Consider the following 20,257-nt stretch of genomic DNA (forward strand, 5'->3'; position numbering starts at 1 on the left):
CGATATAATTTTGGATATTAAAGGAATTGATGGAATTGGGATAGTGCAGGAAAGTGGAGTTGGGGTGGAAGATGAACCATGATCTTATTCAATGGAGGAGCAGGCTCGTGGGTCCAAATGGCCTACTCCTGCTCCTATTTCTTATATGTTCTTAGAAGGATAGTTATGGGACAAATAGTGGGCTGTGGGATTAAATTGGATTGTTCGTTCAAAGAGACGGCACTCTCACAACGGAGCCAAATGCCCCTGTTGTGATGTAAGATTCTATGATTATATGTTGTTATCTCTTCATAATGATAAAGGCCTCTCTGAGGTCTCCTCTTAGTCTCCTTTTTCCCTGAGGGAGGAGCCTAAGGAGTCCCCATGTCTTCCTGCTCAATGCCCCTTTCACACTTCTGTGCTGAGCCCTGGTTTCTTCTCTTCACCCACAGTTGTATTAGGTGCACATATTCAGTACATACTTGGAGCAAAAAAGGAGCTTATTTTAAGTCCAGCAAATGAATGTTGGCATTGAGAAAGTAAGGAACTCAGTCCTTCTATCCTTGATATCATTAGCTTGGTGCCCCGGACATGTAGCTCAGTGGTATGCGAGCCTAAGTTGCATCTCCAAGCATTTTCTTTAACCACAGTTGCTGAATGTTGCTTTATGAGGGCAGCAGGTTACAACAGCTGAGGCTCCAGAAACATTCAGTGGGCCGAAACTGCTCTTCACCCACAGTCACAGACTGGCCAGATTGTGTGACGTCACAATGCTGAGCGAGCAGCCACAGCTCTCGTTCCTGTTTGACGCCCTGTGGTTCTTCCATCTCACTTGCTGATTCAAAGATCGGATGTCAGCTTGGAAACTAAACCTTGGTCATTGCATTTATGCCACAGACCTGTTTTTGAAATATTCAAAGAGGAGCAGAAACCTTGAGAACAGAAAAGTATTTAAAAGCTGTGAGTCATCAGTATCGCTGGGCAGCTGGCTCTCTGTCAGAGAAAATAGAGATTATATTTTCATAATTACAGTCATAATGTGCTTGGAGAGACTAAAAATTATAACACGTGACCTTGATACATTCAAAGCATGCGCTCTACCACTGAGCTACATCCACACTGACAGCTAAGCACGCAAACCTTGGACAGAGAGAGGAGCGCTGCTGTCCAAGGGCTGCTGTTTGCTTCTTTGAGCGCCTCTCCCACAGACTCATCACCTCCAAACATTTAATTATATCGGAGCAGGAGTTAATCTCAGGCTCCCAGAAACAGCTCAGTTCAATGGGTAGTGCCTGAATATGTGATGGTGTCCACGGTGAGCGAGCAGCCCCTCTTGTTCCTCATTGGCTGCCGATGATTGGTCCTCCCACTTTCTGAATCACAGTTCATATTTCAGCCCAATCTTCAGTTCTCACTTTTACAAAGCGCTGACCGCTGGTCCACACAACGTTTGTAATTTTATCTTTGGGAGCTAGTGTATCATGAGCGATATAGGTTTACCCACCCGTTAGTGGAGATGTGTGGACGTGAAAGAGGGCGGAAAGTATGTTTTGTGGGGGCTTTAGTAAGGGCAAGGTATTTCCATTCTTTTAAAGTCGAAAGAAAAAATAAAGTCTTCCATTTCACGAACTCAGGAAACACTGTAGAGCAAATGAAGTATGTTTGAGGAGCAATCACTGTTGCAATGTCAGAAATGCGGCATCCAATTTGTGCACAGCAATGTCCCACGAAGTGCAATGCGAGGAACAGTACCTCATCTTCCGATTAGGCACTTTGCAGCCTTCCGGACGCAATATCGAGTTCAACAATTTCAGATCATAACCTCGTCCCCTATTACTTTTTTACTTATAATTTTTTCCACCCGTTTGTTTTGGGTCTTCCTTCCCACCCGCATTTCCTTCTGTTTCTCCCTCTCACCTGGCAGCTGTCTCTTGCCTGCTAGTTCACTTCACACCTAATCTCAGCTGTCTTTTGTCTCCACCGGCCTATAACCATCTCGTTTGCTTTCGAATACCTTTTATTGTCCCTGTTACTTCTTTTGTCGATCGCAGTCCTGCCTTCGATCGATTTTATTTTCTTTCCAATTTTGAAAAATGGTTCCGACCCGAAACGTCAACTCAAATTTCTCTCCACGGATGTTGCCTGAACTGCTGAGTTTTTCCAGCATTTTCTATTGTTTTGAGGTGGAGATGATTTGTTTTAGTGATGTTGGTTGAGAGACAAACATTGTCCAGAACACAGGGGAGAACGCCCCTGCGCATTATCGAATAGTGCCATTGGATACTTTATGCCTACTTGAGAAAGTAAGTGGGGACTCGGTTTAACGTCTCAGCCATTTTTATCTCCTTATCGGAGCAAGGATATACATGCCTTAGGAGTGGTGCAACGAAGGATCAATAGATTCATTCCTGAGATCAGGAGGAATAACTTCATTCAGAGGGTTATGAATCATTGGACTTCTCTACCCCAGAGGGCTGTGGATGCTGATTCGTTGCGCATATTCAAGGCTGAGACAGATTGATTTTTGCACTCTAGGTGAGCCAAGGAATATATATCTTCTCAGATACCTCGATCTCAATTTTTTTCTGATTACCTTCCTGTGAAACACCTTGGACCGTTTAAGGAAAGGATATAAATGCAAATTGTTTTTATTGGACTTTCAAACCTCATGGGACCTTGTAGTAAATAAACAAACACCACTACTGTGTAATTAGACTTCTGCGAAATTGTAATGCCTTTATTCAGATATTGAACACATGACATTGCTGTACGCTAAAATGCATATGCTATTATAAAGCTATTAAATCATCTTCCATGCCATTAACAGTTATAATTATTTCCTGCAACAAAGCATCACCCGGGCAGAGCGCAGAGAGGAAACTCTGGCAGGGCAGGGGGGAATCGCACAGTTTTAACATAATAAACCCCGTTTTTATCAGTGAAAGGAAAGTCAATCCCATTCCTCAAGGTGCGCGCGATACTCTGCGCCAGATTTAACATTCGGCGCTCTGCTATGGTGAAACTTAGCACCCAGGCAGTAAGAGCAAAAACATATTTTACACCAAATTATTTAGAGCAGAATTGACTTCCTGGAGGAAACTCCAGCAGTAGCGGAGAGGGCAAAGATGTTCATGAAGTTTCCTGATCTATTCTAATTTCCCCAAAGTGAGGTCCGTTCTGTAATGTGCAAGCTTAGTAAGAAGTTTTACTTTACTAAAACACAGCTTCTACCCTCCTGCTGCAAGGTGGTGCCGAGAGTATTGGCGAAATTGATAGCCCCCAATCCGGTGGTTAATCGATTATTCAAATTCATGGACTGGGGGCCAAGTTTGCATTTTGTGCCCGGCTACAGAGAAACAGCGATTCAGTCACAATTATCTCAAGGAACATGGCAAAAAGGATGGAATTTAAACTTGAGCTGTACAAATCCTTGGTCAGACCCGGTCTGGAATACTGCGGTCATTTCTGGTCATCGCTCTTCAGGAAGGATCTATTGGCCTTGGAAGGGGTGCAGCGCAGATTCACCAGAATGTTACCGGGGCTTAGAGAGTTACATTCTGAGGATAGGTTGCATTGACTTGGATTGTTCTCCCTTGAGTACAGGAGATTATTGTGTAAATTAATCATGGTTCTTAAAATGTTTACACTATCTGATAGGTTGGCTATAGGTAATCTATTTCTTCTGGTAATGAAATCTATATCAAGGTAATTATAAAATTAGAGGTAGGCCGCTCAGAAGCAAATTCAGGAAGCACATCTTCACGCGAAGTTTTGTAGAAATTTAGAAGTTTACCCGCAGAAAGGCTCTGTGCTGGGGGACAATAGGAGATTTCGAGAGAGGGATTGAAAAGTTTTGTTAGGTCAGCGTATCAAATGATTAGGCACAAACCGGGTAAACCGAGTTGAGGTTCAGACCAACCATGATCTCATTCCATAGAGAAGGCTCGAGGGGCTGAATGGCCGGCTCCTGGTTACCATGTTCTAAAATGTTTGTTTAAATTACGCACAAAGTAAACTAAATACCTGGAGTGGGGTCAGACATTTCTCACAGATTACATTTCTATAGATGGCTTCTTGCAAACACAAAGTCTCGCTGAATAATATTTTAATGGGTGAAATGCTGATGACCATGGCATTGTCCGGTACTGTTGAGATGGATGTGCCTGGTCTTCTAGAGCTTCACTGCTGCATAGAGGACGCAGTCCTCACCGAGGTTTTGGACGGTGTCTCGCTGACTCTGAAAGGAATGGTGCAAATGGTCAGAAATGCAATCGAACAACTACACTCTGGTAACAGTTCAGCGAAATTCTATCAGCTGATGCTCCAAGGCAGAAGCCGAAAAATGTCAAAAGCAGCGTTGTTGGAGTGAGCAGTATTAAACGGGGAATATTGCACTGCTCTAAAGGGTATTAACTGTCTGCTAACGGTTACATTTGCAGATGAAGTTTTCACCTCAGGTAATGCTGTTTGTTTAAAACAAGAAGGGACACTCGAGCAGCAGCAGGGCAACAGGACATGATGGAAACAGAGAGCGGGAGGAATTTTCTACTTGATCAGAGGTGCTGAAGGGACGATAAGGGTTCGGCCACCGATCACTTTGACATCGATGGAAAGGGACATCAGTAAGGTGTAAAATGGGCGGCTGAATCCAGATCACTGTTTTAGGCCCACTCTAAGCCAAAAGTTCCAGCGCCTATCTCTGACAGCATCGGAAAATGAAGGGACAACTTAACTTTCCAGGTGGGATACTAGGATGTTGTGTGTAAGACGTGGAAACCGCATGTTGGTTCAGTGGGTGAAATAGAAAATGGTCTTGTTTATGTCAAAATGCTCTGCATATTCCAGATATTAACCAATTGTTAAACTGTAAATGCTGTACACTGCCTAGATTCGCTTGTACAGGAGTGTGTTTGCAGCTGCATTCGTGGTAATTGAACTCTGTAATTTCCCTTCAGTTCCTATAGCGGGCCGAAATCTACACCTCACCCCTCAAATATTATTGTTCTATTGCAAATACATTTGTTCAATCCGCTTAGAAAAATAGAGATCCGTTCATTATTCTGCATTGGACATCATTCTGTCGCCGTTTAAAGACATATTGAAGTGTGATCAAAAACATTTTTGTCCTCATGTATATTAATTACTGGACAAGGCAATTGTGATATTTCAAAAGAAGAAGAACTCTGTTGGAGAAGGCAACAAATATTTGGACACATCGTTCCAGGAGATGGAATGAGCGAGATAAAAGTCCACATCAATGGAAAAATAAAATCCCAGTGCATTTTTAACTTACAGCGTTTACTCTCGGCAATGTTTGCAGGTTAAGAACAGCATCTAAACAAAACAAAACACAATAACAAATGGATTGATGTTTAAATACTTAGAGCATTTCCCTCTTTTATTAAAGAGTTTTATTCCTATGGAGGTTTTGTTTATCATCATATGGATGGGACACCATCTCCACACTCAATAGTGGGAACTAGCTGGCCATTGGCAACTACCAATGGGTATTTGACTATCCACTAGGAAGTGAATGCACCTCCTATGCTGAGTTTCTCTTCTCAATTCCTCGGTTTCTCCAGGAAGTGGATGGGTTGGCTGAGGTTTCTCTCGACATGGGCAGTAGATTTTCACTGTATGACTTAATGTTTCTCGGATTATCGCTGATGCAGCGATAGCTTGCCTAATCTAGAGTTGTCCTGTGATCTCAATGAGTGCTAAACTCTCGATTGTTGAATATTAATGCATTTTTATCCATGATAATAACTTTAGCTATTTGAATAAGGAAACACTTGATTCCGAAATATTTACATCATACAGGCATGTTGCTACCTCTCTACAAAATCTTACTTGCTGTTGTAAAAATGTTGTCATCCTTTTTGTTCAATCTTTTCTCATTATAATAACCTATGTGATCCTTTATTCTGGAAACTTTATATGTAAATGTCTCACACTGTTGTTACACCATCTAACCACGGGTGGCACTACAACGCATTAAACGTTACTGGAGAAGAAGTTCGATGCTCCTCCTAACCCAATGTGTTAGCTTCACATCTTTGAAAGGGTTTTGCTATTTAACATTAAATAACAAAAAAACGTGAAGTATTGTACAAAAGGGAAAGACGGCCAACATTGGAATTCAATTACATCTGTGAACCCCGGTCCAGTAATCCACTACCCTACAAGAGCAAAAAGTGGAAGGAGCGCACGTCAACCCATGCAGCCCAGCAACCCACCCCTTCAACCACCGTCTGCCCCACCTTTGACAGAGCGTGTAGTCACCTGAGAACTAATTTTTAGTGTGGAAGCAAGTCATCCTCGGTTCCGACTGACACCCTAAGAAGATGACCCTGCAATGCTGCACTTGAAGACTCTACATAGCCCGGACTCCACATGCCTATTGCACTGCGAATTCGATGAGCAATACCATACAAATCTTTTGTGCTCTTTATAAATCGCACTTCCGATTGTAATTAGTTGCTTCACATTGCTCATGATAAATTCCTCTGCTTGATTCACTTGTGGAATCAAAATCTGCGACAGAAATTTGGCATACTGTAATTACATCTATCCACCAGTGGTGGCGTGGTGCAGCTTCTCAGCATGTTTGCAAAAACCTGTGATGCTATTACCGACTCCACTTGCTTCAGCAATTGCCATCTATTACACTACTGTACTGTAAATATATAAATATTTAAAACAATGCATGATCAGATTTCCTATTAGAAACAAATTAGCACAGTGGGTCGGAATAAAAAAGGGGTTTGTTTTACATCTATGTGCCGGGTCCAGCGACCTCTTTCCGACTATCCTCTCTGCATCTGTTGACGACACTCCCTCATCACTCCCTGTCTGAAAAATCACTTTCATTGAATGATGAAAATATATATTCAGAGTTTATTTTGATTCTTGGTCAGATTCACTAAATGATTCAGAATGATTGACAGTATATGTGATTCACAGTTGGCTTGCTAATACAATAAAATGTCTACAAACGGTTACTAGAAATGTAACAATAATATTGTGTTCATTCCTTTTCGTTAACTGCAAGAAAAGCTAAATGCAAAGGAGAATTTTGGATGTACGAATACAAAACTGAACTTACATGTTAGGGTCTCACTGCTTTGGTCACCAGGAGGCGCTGTGTTCCTTAAAACAACATATATCGTCAATTAATCATTTTATTTTCGATGGCACAGATCATTAAATTTTTGATACAGGTATTGATTGGATTTCAGACATGGATCCCATGTTATATGTAGAAGTATCTCTCTGCCCACGTCCTGGAACATGTGTTTATCCAACTGTTCCCAGGCCAGGTTATTCCTTGTTACCCTGGAACTAATGATTAGTTTGACATCTAGGGTGATTAATGAGGACCTCTCTCCTGCTCTCACCATGTGGAGTGGCACCATTACATAGTTTGTGAATATTTCCTCCCGTTGGACAATCTTTTTGGCGAGCAGAATTTCCATTGGGCTAAAAATAAGAATTTGATGAAATCATCACAAACCGATTCGCGATATCGATTCAGGGAGCACAAAGAGGGATTTCATCTCTCATTGAGCTGTTGTTAATATGGGATCCCCAGATGAGAAAGGCTATAGTTTAATGAGATAATGAACAAAAACACATTTAAAGGGATGTAGTGCAGATGCAAACAAAATTACTGAAGTAAGTGAAAACTGCCTGGATTAGTGTTTGAATATAGTTGAGTTTGTGTGATTGTGTGTGTGTTTGAGTGTGTGTGTGTTTTATTATGATTGTGTGTTTGAGTGTGTGTATGTGTGTTTTAATATGTGTGTGTTTGAGAATGAGTGTATGCTTTATTATGAGCGTGTATCTGTGTCTTTCACTGAACGTATGAGAAAATATATGTGTCCTTGTGTGTGAATTTCTGTGATTATGTATACCAGTCTGTGTATATGTATATGAATTTGTGAGTGTATGTATGTATATACATCTAATTGCGTGTTGGAGTGTGTGCGTGAGTGTGAGTGGGGGAGTTTCTTTCTAATATGAAAAGGAAGTGAAGTATACAGGGTACAATTATTCCTGAACATCTGCATCTGAGTTTTATCTTGGCCAGGTGTGGTTGTAATTGACAATTCAACAGTCAATGATCTCACCTCATTTCTCTGCTGCTTCTCCACTTCCCTGAGAAGAAAATGTAAGTGTTAGAAATCTGAGCCAAATAATGGTTTGCAAAATAGGAATAAGAGTAGAGTCAATGAGCTGAAAAGGTCTTTTGGACACAGAAACCTGTGCCCCAGCACCATAACTGTCCCGACACAACCACCCAATGTTTTATGAAGGAACCCGAAGGGGGTACTTTTAAATTAACCCACCGGTGGGAAACGGTCGAATTCAGGCAGGATTTCCATTGTACACAGCGCCCATCTCCATTGCTGTGTTGCAGATTTTCCTCCTCCATACTCATGTACTACCCTAACCACCTCCACAACATCACCTCTCAGCCATCTCCTTCCAGACTAAGAATACCGAGTTTTTCGATTCATTCGTTACAATGTGACACTGTGGGTTGGAATTCCACTTGACTGGTAAAGGAAAATGGGCGGTATCGCTCACTCTGCAAGTTCTACACCCCACAGGACATTCAGTTCCATACATGGGGAATACCATAGGTGGCAAATGCGATATCATCCATCTTGCACGATCAAGTAAGACACATTTGTACCCCAGTAATGCAGTTGCTCAAAATTAGCAGTAGCGTTGAGCCGCCCATTCTACGTTAAAATCTATATTCTATTGAAATCAATGATACTAAATATCGGATGGAGCAAATAACAGGCGGCTATTTAAAATACTCCCGTTATGTGCTTCCACCAAAGACGCATTTCTACCCAGGACCCTTTCCGATTCGACCCTCGCTATTTCGCCTGTCAGTCAACGATTTCCAAATATTTACAGTCCGAGCTTATGGGTGAAGTGGGAGATGGTTGGAGGAGGTTGTCAGTACTGTGTTCATGGAGAGGCGGCAGTAAGCATGGTCTGCGTGTCTGTAATGAACGGATAATGCATGTTGATTAACCCACCTTTCTTCCAGAAGCACACACCCAACAGAACAAAGATGAGAATCAGACCCACAGCAGAGCCAACACCAGCCTCCAGTGCAAAGGATTTATCTAAGTGAGGTAAAGGGACACAGCGTAACCAAGTTAAACAACAGTTTCTACAAAAAATAGATAATCTGCAGCTTAACAGAAGCCACCGATAGGCAGTGGATCCGGAGTGAATTTCAAAGCAGAAAAAATACATAAGAAATTAAAAGGTTGATATAATATCATAGAATTGCACAGAAAAGAATGAGTCCATTTGGCCCATCGTGCCTGTGAAAGAGCTATACAAATAGTATCACACCTCTGCTCATTCCCCACAGCCCTGCATTTTGTTCTCACTTTCAAGTATATGTCCGATTCCCTTTGGAATGTTACTATTTAATCTGCTTCCACCTCACTTTCAGGCAGTGCATTCCAGATTACAACAACTCGCTTGTTTATTTAATAATTTTATCTCACCTCTGTGTTTTGCCAGTGATCTTTAATCTGTGCCCTATGGTTATCGACACTACTGCCAGTAGAATCAGTTTCTCCTTATCTGCTCTATCGTAAACCCTCATAATTTTGAACCATTCTATTACATCTCCCCTTAACATTCTCTGCTCTAAGGAGAAGGACCTCAGATTCCCTTGTCTCTTCACATAAAATGGCATAGCATTTCCAACACTCGCGATACTTAATGTTAGCGGTTCCTTGGATTTTCACTGTTTCGAAAACGTGCCTCAGATGTTCAAAGTCGTTCTCTCCTCCTCTGTTTTTTATAATAAATGACCCGCATTAAATCAGTGCTGCAATATCAGCGAATCAGTAATAAAGTCGGCGGGGGGTTGGCATGCAGTTGACGTCACAATGCATTGGGAGAACATGACGCAGCACGAAGCTGATTCTCATTGTTCGATTGATTAGTTGCCTCGTTCATTCTTTGATTCTTTCATTGGATATTAACCGTGTTCTGGGACAAAGTGACTGTTCCCAGCTGGCGGCAAAAATATAACAGATTGCACGTAAATTAGTCAGTTTCATTCTGTAAGTTTCATTCTGGTCATTGGGTCAAAACTGCGCATGCGAGGAGAGAATGAGTTGAGCTAATTTTTTCGGCGCGGACCTTTGTCACAACATCCTGCTCTCTCCACAGACGCCGACTGAACTGTTGTATATTTCAAACAGCAGATTGTTTGTTTTGCTTATTGCTTACCAGGTTAAAATGACCTTTTGTTAAAGTCGGTAACGTGAATATTTTTTTTTCTCAGCTTCCCTAGGGTTAATCTTGCACTATTATAGAATCGATGAGGAACTACAGGAGAAAGCGAGTGAATCAAACTTTTAATCGGAGTTGGAGAAGTAAAACCATCCAATGGTTAGCGCTTTAGTTCTGCCATCAGTCACGCAGTAAGTAGCAAACACTTAATGGAATAAGAGTCAAAGGGTATTCAAGCACTGGCATAAAAGTGGGCAGTGTCACATCGCCCACCTGTTCAGTCCTGTATGACGGGGTGTAAAGTGGGCAGCCTATGAGTCAACATCCAATAAGAATTTTAACATATTGATGTCATTTACATGCCAGTTTTAATCCTTAAACAGAACAACTGATGCACACTAACTATGATGCAAGCACCCCTTGTGCTGGGGTCCGATAAATACAGTGACTCTGTGAATCTCACTCACCTCCTACAGTTATATGTACAGGGTCACTCAGAGCCGATGTTAGCCGCCTTCCGCTCACATCCGCTTTGTACAGGCAGGTGTAACTTCCTCCATCGGAATGACCTATATTCCTGATGGTGAAGGTGAGAGAATTACACCCTGCAGCAGCATGCTGGACATCCGAGTGATTCGTTTCTCCATGTCTGTATAAGTAAAATGTGATGCCAGGAAGCTCCCGTGGGCTTGTACAGTTAAAGGTGACTTCTCCACCCTTCACAAGAACATTGGAATCCATTGATATATTTGGTTTGGGTAGACCTGTAATTCGAAAGGAACAAGTAGTGACCATCGATTCAAAATGCAATATAGACTTATTCTTGAGAACCAAAATATGAATGAGCTGGCCTTGTGTACACAGGGGATAACTGAAACGTTTGGAGAAGACAAGACAGTCGAAAATATAGTGAGCAGTGAGGATGATATCAACACACATCAAGGGGACCTGATTCTGCTATTCCTATTTACACTTCCTCTAGGCCCAGCTTTTGTTTCTTTACTGGTCCCATACCATCTCCTTTTGCATTGTACAATCAGACCTACTGTAATTTAATCTTTCCTGCATTCCAACCTAACACAGACCTTCCCATTTGATCTTTCCTCCATTCCCCCATTTCACTGCCTCTGCATTTGCTTAAAATGTTTTATAACTCTAGGTTTTCCAGTTCTGAGGAAAGATCATCGATGTGAAACGTTAACACTGTTTCTCTCTCTACAGAGGCTGCCTGGCCTGCTGAGTATTTACAGCATGTTCTGTTTTTATTTCAGGATTACATAGAGAGACTGGTGAAATTGAGAGAAACATGGCAGATGAAATCTAATGCAGATAAGTGTGAAGTGACACAATTTCGTAGAAAGAATTAAGAGGGAATGTTTAAACGAAATTGTACAATTTCAAACGTGGTGCAGGAACAGAGGGACCTGGGGTGCACATGCACAAGTCTTTGAATGTGGCGGGATAGGCTGAGGTTACATTTAAAGAAAAGCTGTATCAAACAGAGGCTTAGACTACAAAGTCAAAGAAGATATGCTAAAGCTGTAGGAATCACTGGTTAGACGCCATGTAGGAATACTGTGTCCCAGAATAGGGCACTACACTTTAGGAAGGATGTCAATGCCTTACAGATGGTGTAGAGGAGATTTACCAGAATGGTTCCAGGGAAGAGGGATTTCAGTTATATTGAGAGACTGGAGAAGCTGTGATTGACTCGTCAGAGCAGAGAAGGTTGAGTAGAGATTTAATAGAGGTGATCAAAATCATGAAGCGTTTAGATAGATTAAATAAGGAGAACGTTTTTCCAGTGACAGCAAGGTAGGTAACCAGGGGACGCAGGTCTGATTGTACAAATCAAACTTCCTCTCCACCTTCTCTGCTCTAAGGAGAACTACCCCAGCTTCTCTACTCTATCCACGTAACTGAGGTCCGTCCTCCCTGGAATCGTCCTCGTAAATCTTCTCTGCCCTTCTCTAAGGCCTTCCAACCCTTCCTAGAGTGCGGTGCCCAGAATTAGACCCAATGCTCCAGTTGAGGCCGAACAAGTGTTTTATAAATGTTTATTATGACATCCTTGCTTTTGTACTTTATGCTGCTATTTAAGAAGTTCAGGATCCCGTATGCTTGTATAACCGTTTTGTCAACCTGCCCTGCCACCTTCAACAATGTGTGCACAAATACCTCCAGGTTTCTCTGGTTACACATACACTTTAGCGTTGTAGCTTTTAGTTTTTATTGTCTCTCCTCGTTCTTCGTACCAAATATATCATGTCACACTCTTCCACGTTGATATATTTCGTATTGTTACTGCATCTGTGGTAAATGAATGTAAAGAACAACAGAAATGGATTTCTGCATGTTCTTGTGCCATGAAAGGCTGGTAACTCAATAACGATTGTGACGTGTTTAATTGAAATGTTCGTATCGGCAATTGAGATTCGACAAAAAGGGAACTGATGGTTTCAAAAAGAAAATAAATCAGTTGGGGATCTTGTTCCAAAATCTGGGCTTATCGCTGAAATTACCATCTTTGATACCAGGAGAAGATATTTTCCTTTGAAATTCACATTTCTGCTAACTTAGTCGAGCCATAACCTGAATAAAAACAGTGAACAACTCCCATAAACTGATTGGATTTACATTTCACATCAGGCAGTGCAGAGTTGCTGGGCTGTAGGATGTGGGCTTCGCTGGCAAGGCTGGCATTTAGTGCCCGAACCCAGTAGCCCTTGAGAAGATGATGTTCAGTCTTCTTCTTTAACCCATTTATGCTCCCACAATGCTGTTCGGTATGGACTTCCAAGATTTTGAGCGAGCGACGATGAAGGAACGCCAAATATATTTCCAAGTCAGGATGGTGTGTGACTTGGAGGTGGAACTAGGAGATTATGCTGTTCAGATGCTACGACTGCCATCGTCCTTTTTTATGATGGAAGTCGAGGGTTTTCGAGGTGCAGACGAAATCCATTGAGTGATATGAAACCTTAAATGTACTTAAGTTAAAATATTTTGCGTATCAGGGTGTTTTTGTAAATCTCATTCCACTGTTTCGGTTATCTGACTGAGAATCTGTAATCTGACAAGGCCACCCACACTGGCGGTGCCTCGTGAGGTGACCATACATTCAGTGGAGTTAAAACTTTGGCAGGAAGAAGCCATTTGACGTTAAACATTCCACTGTGGTAGTTCCAGACATTTAGTGAGTAAAATTGGAAATCAGGGTCAGATTTTGCGTGATTTTAAGAGATAGCCGGCCGCCCCCTGTCAGAATGTGTTGTCTTCACATCGCTAAATATCCAATCTCTCAGCTCCATCAAACAGCATTCCCTCAGTACTCAGTCACAGGGACAATGGTAAACTAGCACGATATTAGATTCCATTTAAGTCAATGGAGGGTATAATTGGGCGGAGAGTAAAATGGAAGGTCGATCCCTATCCGCCTCTTTTCCACCTGGAGGATGTGGTTAAAGTTACCCTCCAAGTGTCGCCATGGACTGTGAGCTCATGTTTTCCGTCGGGATTGAATGCACAACATTCAGACGCAATGGAGTATAAATTCGTCTTGTACAGTAGCCTAAAGCAGGCGATAGCTCAACATCAGCACGTTTTACACATCGCCGGATTTCCATTTCAATTGCCTGCAATGGAATCAGAAATCTGTCGGGTGTGAATCGGGCGGCTGTTTCGCTTTCGCCTGTTTTACGCTAATTCCCGTGAGGAATGTCACAGTATCTCCAGTAATGCCCTTTGCGGTGAGCAGGTGCACAGCGAGTGATTGCAGGGCATGTTACATGAATCCTGTCAAGAGTTGAGGAATCAGATTAAAACCTAGCCCCACTATGTATGAAAGGAGGGAGAGAGGAAACGAGGAACTACAGGCCAGTTAGCCTGACATCAGTAGTAGGGAAATAGTTCGAATCTGTTATTGAGGAAATGGTAATAGGTCACTCAGAAAATACAAATAGCATTGACAGAGTCAACACGGATTTATGAAAGTGAAACCATGTATGACAAATCTGGTGGAGTTTTTTGAAGTTGTAAATGGCAGAATTGATAAGGGGGAATCAGTGGAGGTGGTGTATTTGAATTTTCAGAAGGCATTCGATAAGGTGCCAAACACGAGGTTACTAAACAGAATTAGGGCTCATGGGATTGGGGATAATATATTTGCATGTATTGAGGATTGGTTAACGGACAGAAAACAGAGAGTTGCAATAAAAGATTCATTTTCGGGTTGGCAGGCTGTAACAAGTGGGGTTATGTAAGGATCTTTGCTTGGGCCTCAGCTTTTCACAATCTACATCAATGGTTTGGATTAGGGGACCAATTGTAATATATTCAAGTTTGCTGATGATACAGAGTTGGTGCAACTTAAGGTGTGAGGAGAATGCAAGAAGGCTTCCAGGTGATATAGACAGGCAAAGTGAGTGGGCAGGGACAGGGCAAATGGAACAGAATGTGGAGAAGTGTGAGTCTAGATCCAAGGTCCACAGTCTCAGGTTAAGGTTTCGGCCATTTAGGAATGAGATGAGGAGAAATTTTTACACTGACTGGATGATAAATCTTTGGAATTCAGTACCCCATAGGGCTGTGAAGGCTCAGTCGTTCAGTATATTCAAGACAGAGGTAGATAGATTTTTGAATATTAAGGGAATCAAGGGATATGTGGATAGTGCAGGACAGTGGAGATGCTGTAGAAGATTGCGAATGATCCTACTGAATGGCAGATCAAGCTTGAAGGGCCAAATGGCCTTTCCTGCTCCTGTGTCTTATATCCTTATGTTCTTAAAACCAATTCTGTTTTATTCCTCTCTCCAAATATTAAACCATTAATTCAGTTACAGTGATAGAAGCATGATTTTATAAACATACCAAGAGTGCTGGAAAAATACTAAAATCCTCTGCTCCCTGTCACTCACCTGCTACAGTGACCATCACAGACTCACTGCGCTGAGTTTCTAACCACCTTCCATTGACGAAGGTCCTATATTTGCACTGGTACCGCCCTCCTTGGTCAGTACTGTTAACCGGGATTGTTAAAATGTTGTCCTTTCTGACCATTTGATCAGATTGCAGGTATTGATTATCTTTGTATAAGTAGAACGATTTGCCTCGATAATCTCCGGTCACATTGCAGGTAATGGTGATCGCCTCTCCTACTACATACACCCCACTCGGTTGATCAAGTGATATCATTGGTGTAGTTAGCGGATCTGTGGTAAAATAAATATAAAGTACAGTTAGAAATGGATCTGCGGATTTCCACGTGCAGTGCAAGGTTGGGAACTCATTGATGATTGTGCGGAGTTGAAGCACAGTTTCCCATCGGATACAGAGATTCAGCAATAGGGGAGTTCGGGAATTGATTATAAAAAAAAGATTGACTAGCATTTCTCTAACGCCATGCATAACCATGGGACGTCCCAAAGCAGTTTACAGCCAATTTAGTAATCTAAAGTGTATTCGCTGTTGTTATGTGGGAAATCAAATGGTGGTGCCAAAGAACCAAAATCCACTCAAGTTCTCGGTCCAAAGTCCGGTTTCAGGCCAAAGATTTTACTCGGGGATGCGAGCGGAATAAGGAAATGGTTGCTTTGAAATGCCCAGTGCTGTTACTTTAGCAAGGTGAAGATGAGATCAGAGAGAGTGAAAGTCTTCATTATTCCCATAGCAGCGACTGGTACCACTGCAAGTATGATACCCCCGCCAACAGAAGGCAGTGAGCAACCAATCTAAGCGAGGCTTTGAGTGTCACACTTTTGAAGTAATTTAGCCGTTTCTGCGAGCACACAATTATTTTTATATATACCATTGTGGTTGTCGCTGGCATGTCCAGCAACTACTGTCAATCCCTAGTTTCCCCTCCAGAAGGTGTGGGTGGCCTTCTAATTGAACCTTAGTGAGGCCAGTGTGGTCAAAGTGCACAACAATGTAATGAATTGTAAGGGTTGGACGTACCAACGATGAAGGAACAGCGATATATGTCCAAGTCAGGATGGTGTGTGACTTGGAGGGGAACTTTGAGGCGGGGATGTTCCCATGTACCTGCTGCCCTTGTCCTTCTAGGAGGAATAGAACGCTGGTTTGGGAGGAGCAGCCGCAGAAGCCTTGGTGACTTGCTGCAGTGCATATTGTAGATGGGAAACACTGCAGCGACTTTGCGCCGGTGGTGGACAGAGTGAATGTTTAATGTGTTGCATGATTTGCCAATCAAGTGAGCTGCGTTGTCTTGGGTTGTGTCACGCTTCCTGATTTGCAGCTGCTCTCACCCAGAGATGTGGAGAGTATTCAATCACACTCTGGAGTTGTGCAAGGAGATGGTGGAAAGGCTTTGTGGAGTCAGGAGGTGAGACACTCGCCGCAGATTTCCCTGCCACAGACCTGCTCTAGTAGCCACTGTGTTTATTTGAAGGTGAATTTGGAGTGGATGTTGTTCCCATGCACCTGCTGCCCTTGTCCTTCTGGCTGGTGGAGGTCCCGTGTAAGTGAAATGCTGCCGAAATGCAATGAAGAGAGAGATATGGAAACCCACAAAGTAATTCGATTAAAATATCATACATAATAGGATCATTTTGAAAGTCTTGGCACGCAGATTCTGTTCTCGGACAGAGAAACCTGTAATCTGTTGTGGCCAGCCCATCTGGAAAGCTTCTGGAGCTGACACTACACTCAGTGGAGTTAAATCCCACACGCTGTGCTTTCATTGTGGCAATAAAATTTAAAGTTTAAACATGAAGTGGGACATTTTTTTGGAGGCGGATCCTTGAACATAGTATTTATGATTCGATTTTTACACATAATTAAATGGAAAGCTTTATCAGGCAGAGCTGAAAACGGGCGGCCGAATCGCTAGCGCCCGTTTTGAGCTACCGCCCGTGACGAATTTCATCGCCTTATCTCCAGTAATGCCCTTTGTCGGTAATGGATTCACATCAATTGAACACAGGTCCAGAATGACATGAATCCTTTCGAGAATTGATCAATAGGTTCAAAACCCATTCGGTTTCTTCCTCTATCCTAATATTAAAACATTCATGTTGTTCCAATGATTAAAGCATGATTTTATAAAAATTCCAAGAGCTTGATAAAATCAAACAAAATCCATTGATCCCTGTCACTCACCTGCTACAGTGACCGTCACAGACTCGCTACGATGAGATTCTAACCGTCTTCCCTTGACAGAGGTTTTATAGTGGCACTGGTACCGCCCTCCCTGGCCTTTACTGGTAACTGGGATTTTTCCAATGTTGTCCTTTCTGATATTTTGATAGGTTTGCAGATATTGATTATCTTTGTAAAAGTAGAACAATTTATCTCGATAATCTTCAGTCAAGGTGCAGGAAATGGTGACCGTCTCTCCTACTACATACACCCCACTCGGTTGATCAAGAGTTATCACTGGTGTTGTTAGCGGAGCTGTGGTGAAATAAATAGAAAGTACAATTAGAAATGCATCTGGGGATTTTCATGTAAAGTGCAAGGTTGGGATCTCAATGATGATTGTGCGGTGCTGAAGCACAGTTTCACATCGGATACAGAGATTCCACAAAAGGAGAGTTGGGGATTCGATTATGAAGAAAAAAAGACTTGCATTTTTCTAGCGCCTTTCATGATCTTGGAACGTCCCAAAGCAATTTACAGCCAATTTAGTAATTTTAAAGTATTTTCGCTGTTGTAATGTAGGAAATCAAATGGCGGTGCGAAAGAACCTAAATCAGCTTCAGTTCACTCTCCAAAGTTCGGTTTTAGGCCGGAGATTTTACTCTGGGGTACAAGCGAAAAAACAAAAAGGTTCCTTTGAAAAGCCCACTGCTGCTAATTTAGCCCAAGTGAAGATGAGATCAGAGAGAGTAAATGTCTCCATTATTCCCATAACAGCGTCCAGCAGCAGTGCAAGTAAGATACCTCCGCCAACGGAAGGCAGAGAGCAACCAAAATCAGCGAGGCTTTGATAGTCACTCATTTCAAATAATTAAGCCGTTTTTGTGAGCACGCAATTATTGTTATCTTTACCGTTGTGGTTGTCACTGGCGTGGCCAACAACTACTGTCAATCCTAGTTTCCCCTTCAGAAGGTGTGGGTGGTTTTCTAATTGAACCTTAGCGAGGCCGGTGTGGTCAAAGTGCAAAACAATGTCGTGAGTTCAAAATTTTTTACCTACCGACGATGAAAGAACAGCGATATCTATCCAAGTCAGGCTGATTTGTGACTTGGAGGTGAACTTGGAGGTGGTGGTGTTCCCATGCGCCTCCTGCACTTATCCTTCTAGGTGGGAGAGGTTGCAGGTTTGGGAGGTGCTGCCGAGGAAGTCTTGGTGACTTGCTGCAGTGCAACTTGTAGATGGTAAACACTGCAGCCACTTTGTGCCGGTGGTGGATAGAGTGACTGTTTAAAGTGCTGCATAATTTGCCAATCAAGTGACCTGCTTTGTCTTGGATTGTGTCACGCTTCCTGAGTTGCAGCTGCTCTCATCCAGAGATGTGGAGAGTATTCAATCCCACTCTTGACTTGTGCAAAGAGATGGTGGAAAGTCTTTGTGGAGTCAGGAGGTGAGACACTCGCCACAGAATTCCCTGCCTCCGACCAGCTCTAGTAGTCACAGTGTTTATGTGGAGGTGAATTTGGAGCGGATGTTGTTCCCATGAGTCTGCTGCCCTTGTCGTTCTGGCTGGTGAAGGTCCCGTGGAATTGAAATACTATCGAAATGCAATGCAGGGAGAGAGATGGAAACCCACGAGATAATTAGATTAAAATATCGTGCATATCAAGGTCTTATTGAAAATCTCAGCACGCAGATTCTCCTGTAAGCTTGCAGAGCTTCTTGAGATGACAGTACACTCAGTGGGGTTAAATCCCTGGCGCCGTGCTGTCATTGTGGCACTAATCGTTGATTGTTCGAACCTCTAGTGATAAACATTTTCTTAGGCGGATCCTTGAATCAGGCGGCCGCAATTTGATTTTGTACACATAATTAAATGGAAAACATAATCAGGCGGGTCATAAAACGAGCGGCAAATCGCTATCGCCCATGTAATGCTACCGCAGGCCATATGTTTCATTCTCCGATATTGTCATTATGTGAGAGACAAGCAGTGATATCCGATTGTATTACAGTGAAAAAATTGATTCTTACCCATTACCGTTACCTCCACGGTATCACTTCGGTCTGAGGTTATCTGCCGCTCTGACATTGTTCCCTTATACACACAGGAGTAATCTTCTGACCCAGTCCCCATGCTGTCCGTGATGTCAAAGATGATCGCGGATTCCCATGAATTGGCTTTGACCATTTTGATTGGATTATTTTGCCCTCCTCTGTACAAATAGAACATGCTCCCTGAATATGGAGATCGGGCTCTACAGGTAACTCTGACCATCTCCCCTCTCACAAATATTTGATCCAGAAGGTTAAGTGATATTAATGGTTTGTGAGGATGAGCTGTGAGGATAACAAGAAATCAATATCCCGCCGGGCGTGAACGGTTCTGCAATCCGCTTTTCACCCCACACTATTATACTCTCCTTGAAGTCAAATGAAAGTAATTTCCGAAAGGTTGTGACCCAATCAGCCGACCCGATTTTACGTTGTACTGAAGTGAATTAATGGTAAAATCGGGCGGAGTGTAAATCGTGAAACCGGCCCGAAACAAGCTCTTTCCCGCTTGGTGGATTTGCTCACAATTGCCCACCATGAGCTGTAAGCTGTGAGCTGGATATAGCCAGGACAATGTAAATGACCACCGGCCAGTTTTCTGCTGAGCGAGTAGGTTTAATATCACACACAATGGAATCGGATAGCGTAAAAACGTGCAGCCGATTCACTTTCGTCTTTTTTGCTCCTCCACCCGAGACAAATTTCAGGTGCAATATCTCAGTATTGCTGTTAATAACAGTAGATGCACAGCAGTGTATTCAGGGCCATTGTTACACGGATCCTGTCAAACTTTGAGCAATGAGATCAAAGGCCATTCGCTTTTATTCCTTTCTCCTAACGTTAAACATT

The 20,257-nt window shown here is 42.5% G+C and overlaps 1 protein-coding gene and 1 long non-coding RNA gene across 2 annotated transcripts; both read right to left on the reverse strand.

The window, feature by feature from the left end:
- Positions 1-2,703: 2,703 nt before the first annotated feature.
- On the reverse strand, positions 2,704-7,131 carry LOC147087279 (uncharacterized). The gene is made up of 3 exons (XR_015075607.1): positions 7,085-7,131; positions 5,273-5,313; positions 2,704-4,216 (listed from the first exon to the last, which is right to left on the reverse strand). It is a non-coding gene; the product is annotated as an uncharacterized LOC147087279 (long non-coding RNA).
- Positions 7,132-10,545: 3,414 nt separating this feature from the next.
- Positions 10,546-19,544, reverse strand: LOC147087280 (leukocyte immunoglobulin-like receptor subfamily B member 3). The gene is made up of 4 exons (XM_085978142.1): positions 19,388-19,544; positions 17,377-17,718; positions 15,174-15,467; positions 10,546-11,021 (listed from the first exon to the last, which is right to left on the reverse strand). Exons 1-4 carry the CDS (start codon positions 19,542-19,544, stop codon positions 10,717-10,719), a joined length of 1,098 nt encoding a protein of 365 aa, XP_085834268.1. The 3' UTR covers positions 10,546-10,716.
- Positions 19,545-20,257: the final 713 nt, after the last annotated feature.

The sequence above is a fragment of the Somniosus microcephalus genome, unplaced genomic scaffold (assembly GCF_052327205.1).
Source record: "Somniosus microcephalus isolate GS21.2 unplaced genomic scaffold, FLI_Smic_1.0 unresolved_chr6, whole genome shotgun sequence".
NCBI lineage: Eukaryota > Metazoa > Chordata > Chondrichthyes > Squaliformes > Somniosidae > Somniosus > Somniosus microcephalus.

Bases quoted from the DNA above. Each gene is read 5' to 3' on its own strand.
- LOC147087280 (XM_085978142.1), bottom strand. From the start codon at position 19,544: ATGGTCAAAGCCAATTCATGGGAATCCGCGATCATCTTTGACATCACG. The intron at 17,719-19,387 runs GTAAGAATCAAT...ACTTTACATGAA, and splicing joins CGTGGAGGTAACGGTAATGG to AATCCCCAGATGCATTTCTA. The intron at 11,022-15,173 runs GTGAGTGACAGG...TTCGAATTACAG, and splicing joins TGTGATGGTCACTGTAGCAG to GTCTACCCAAACCAAATATA.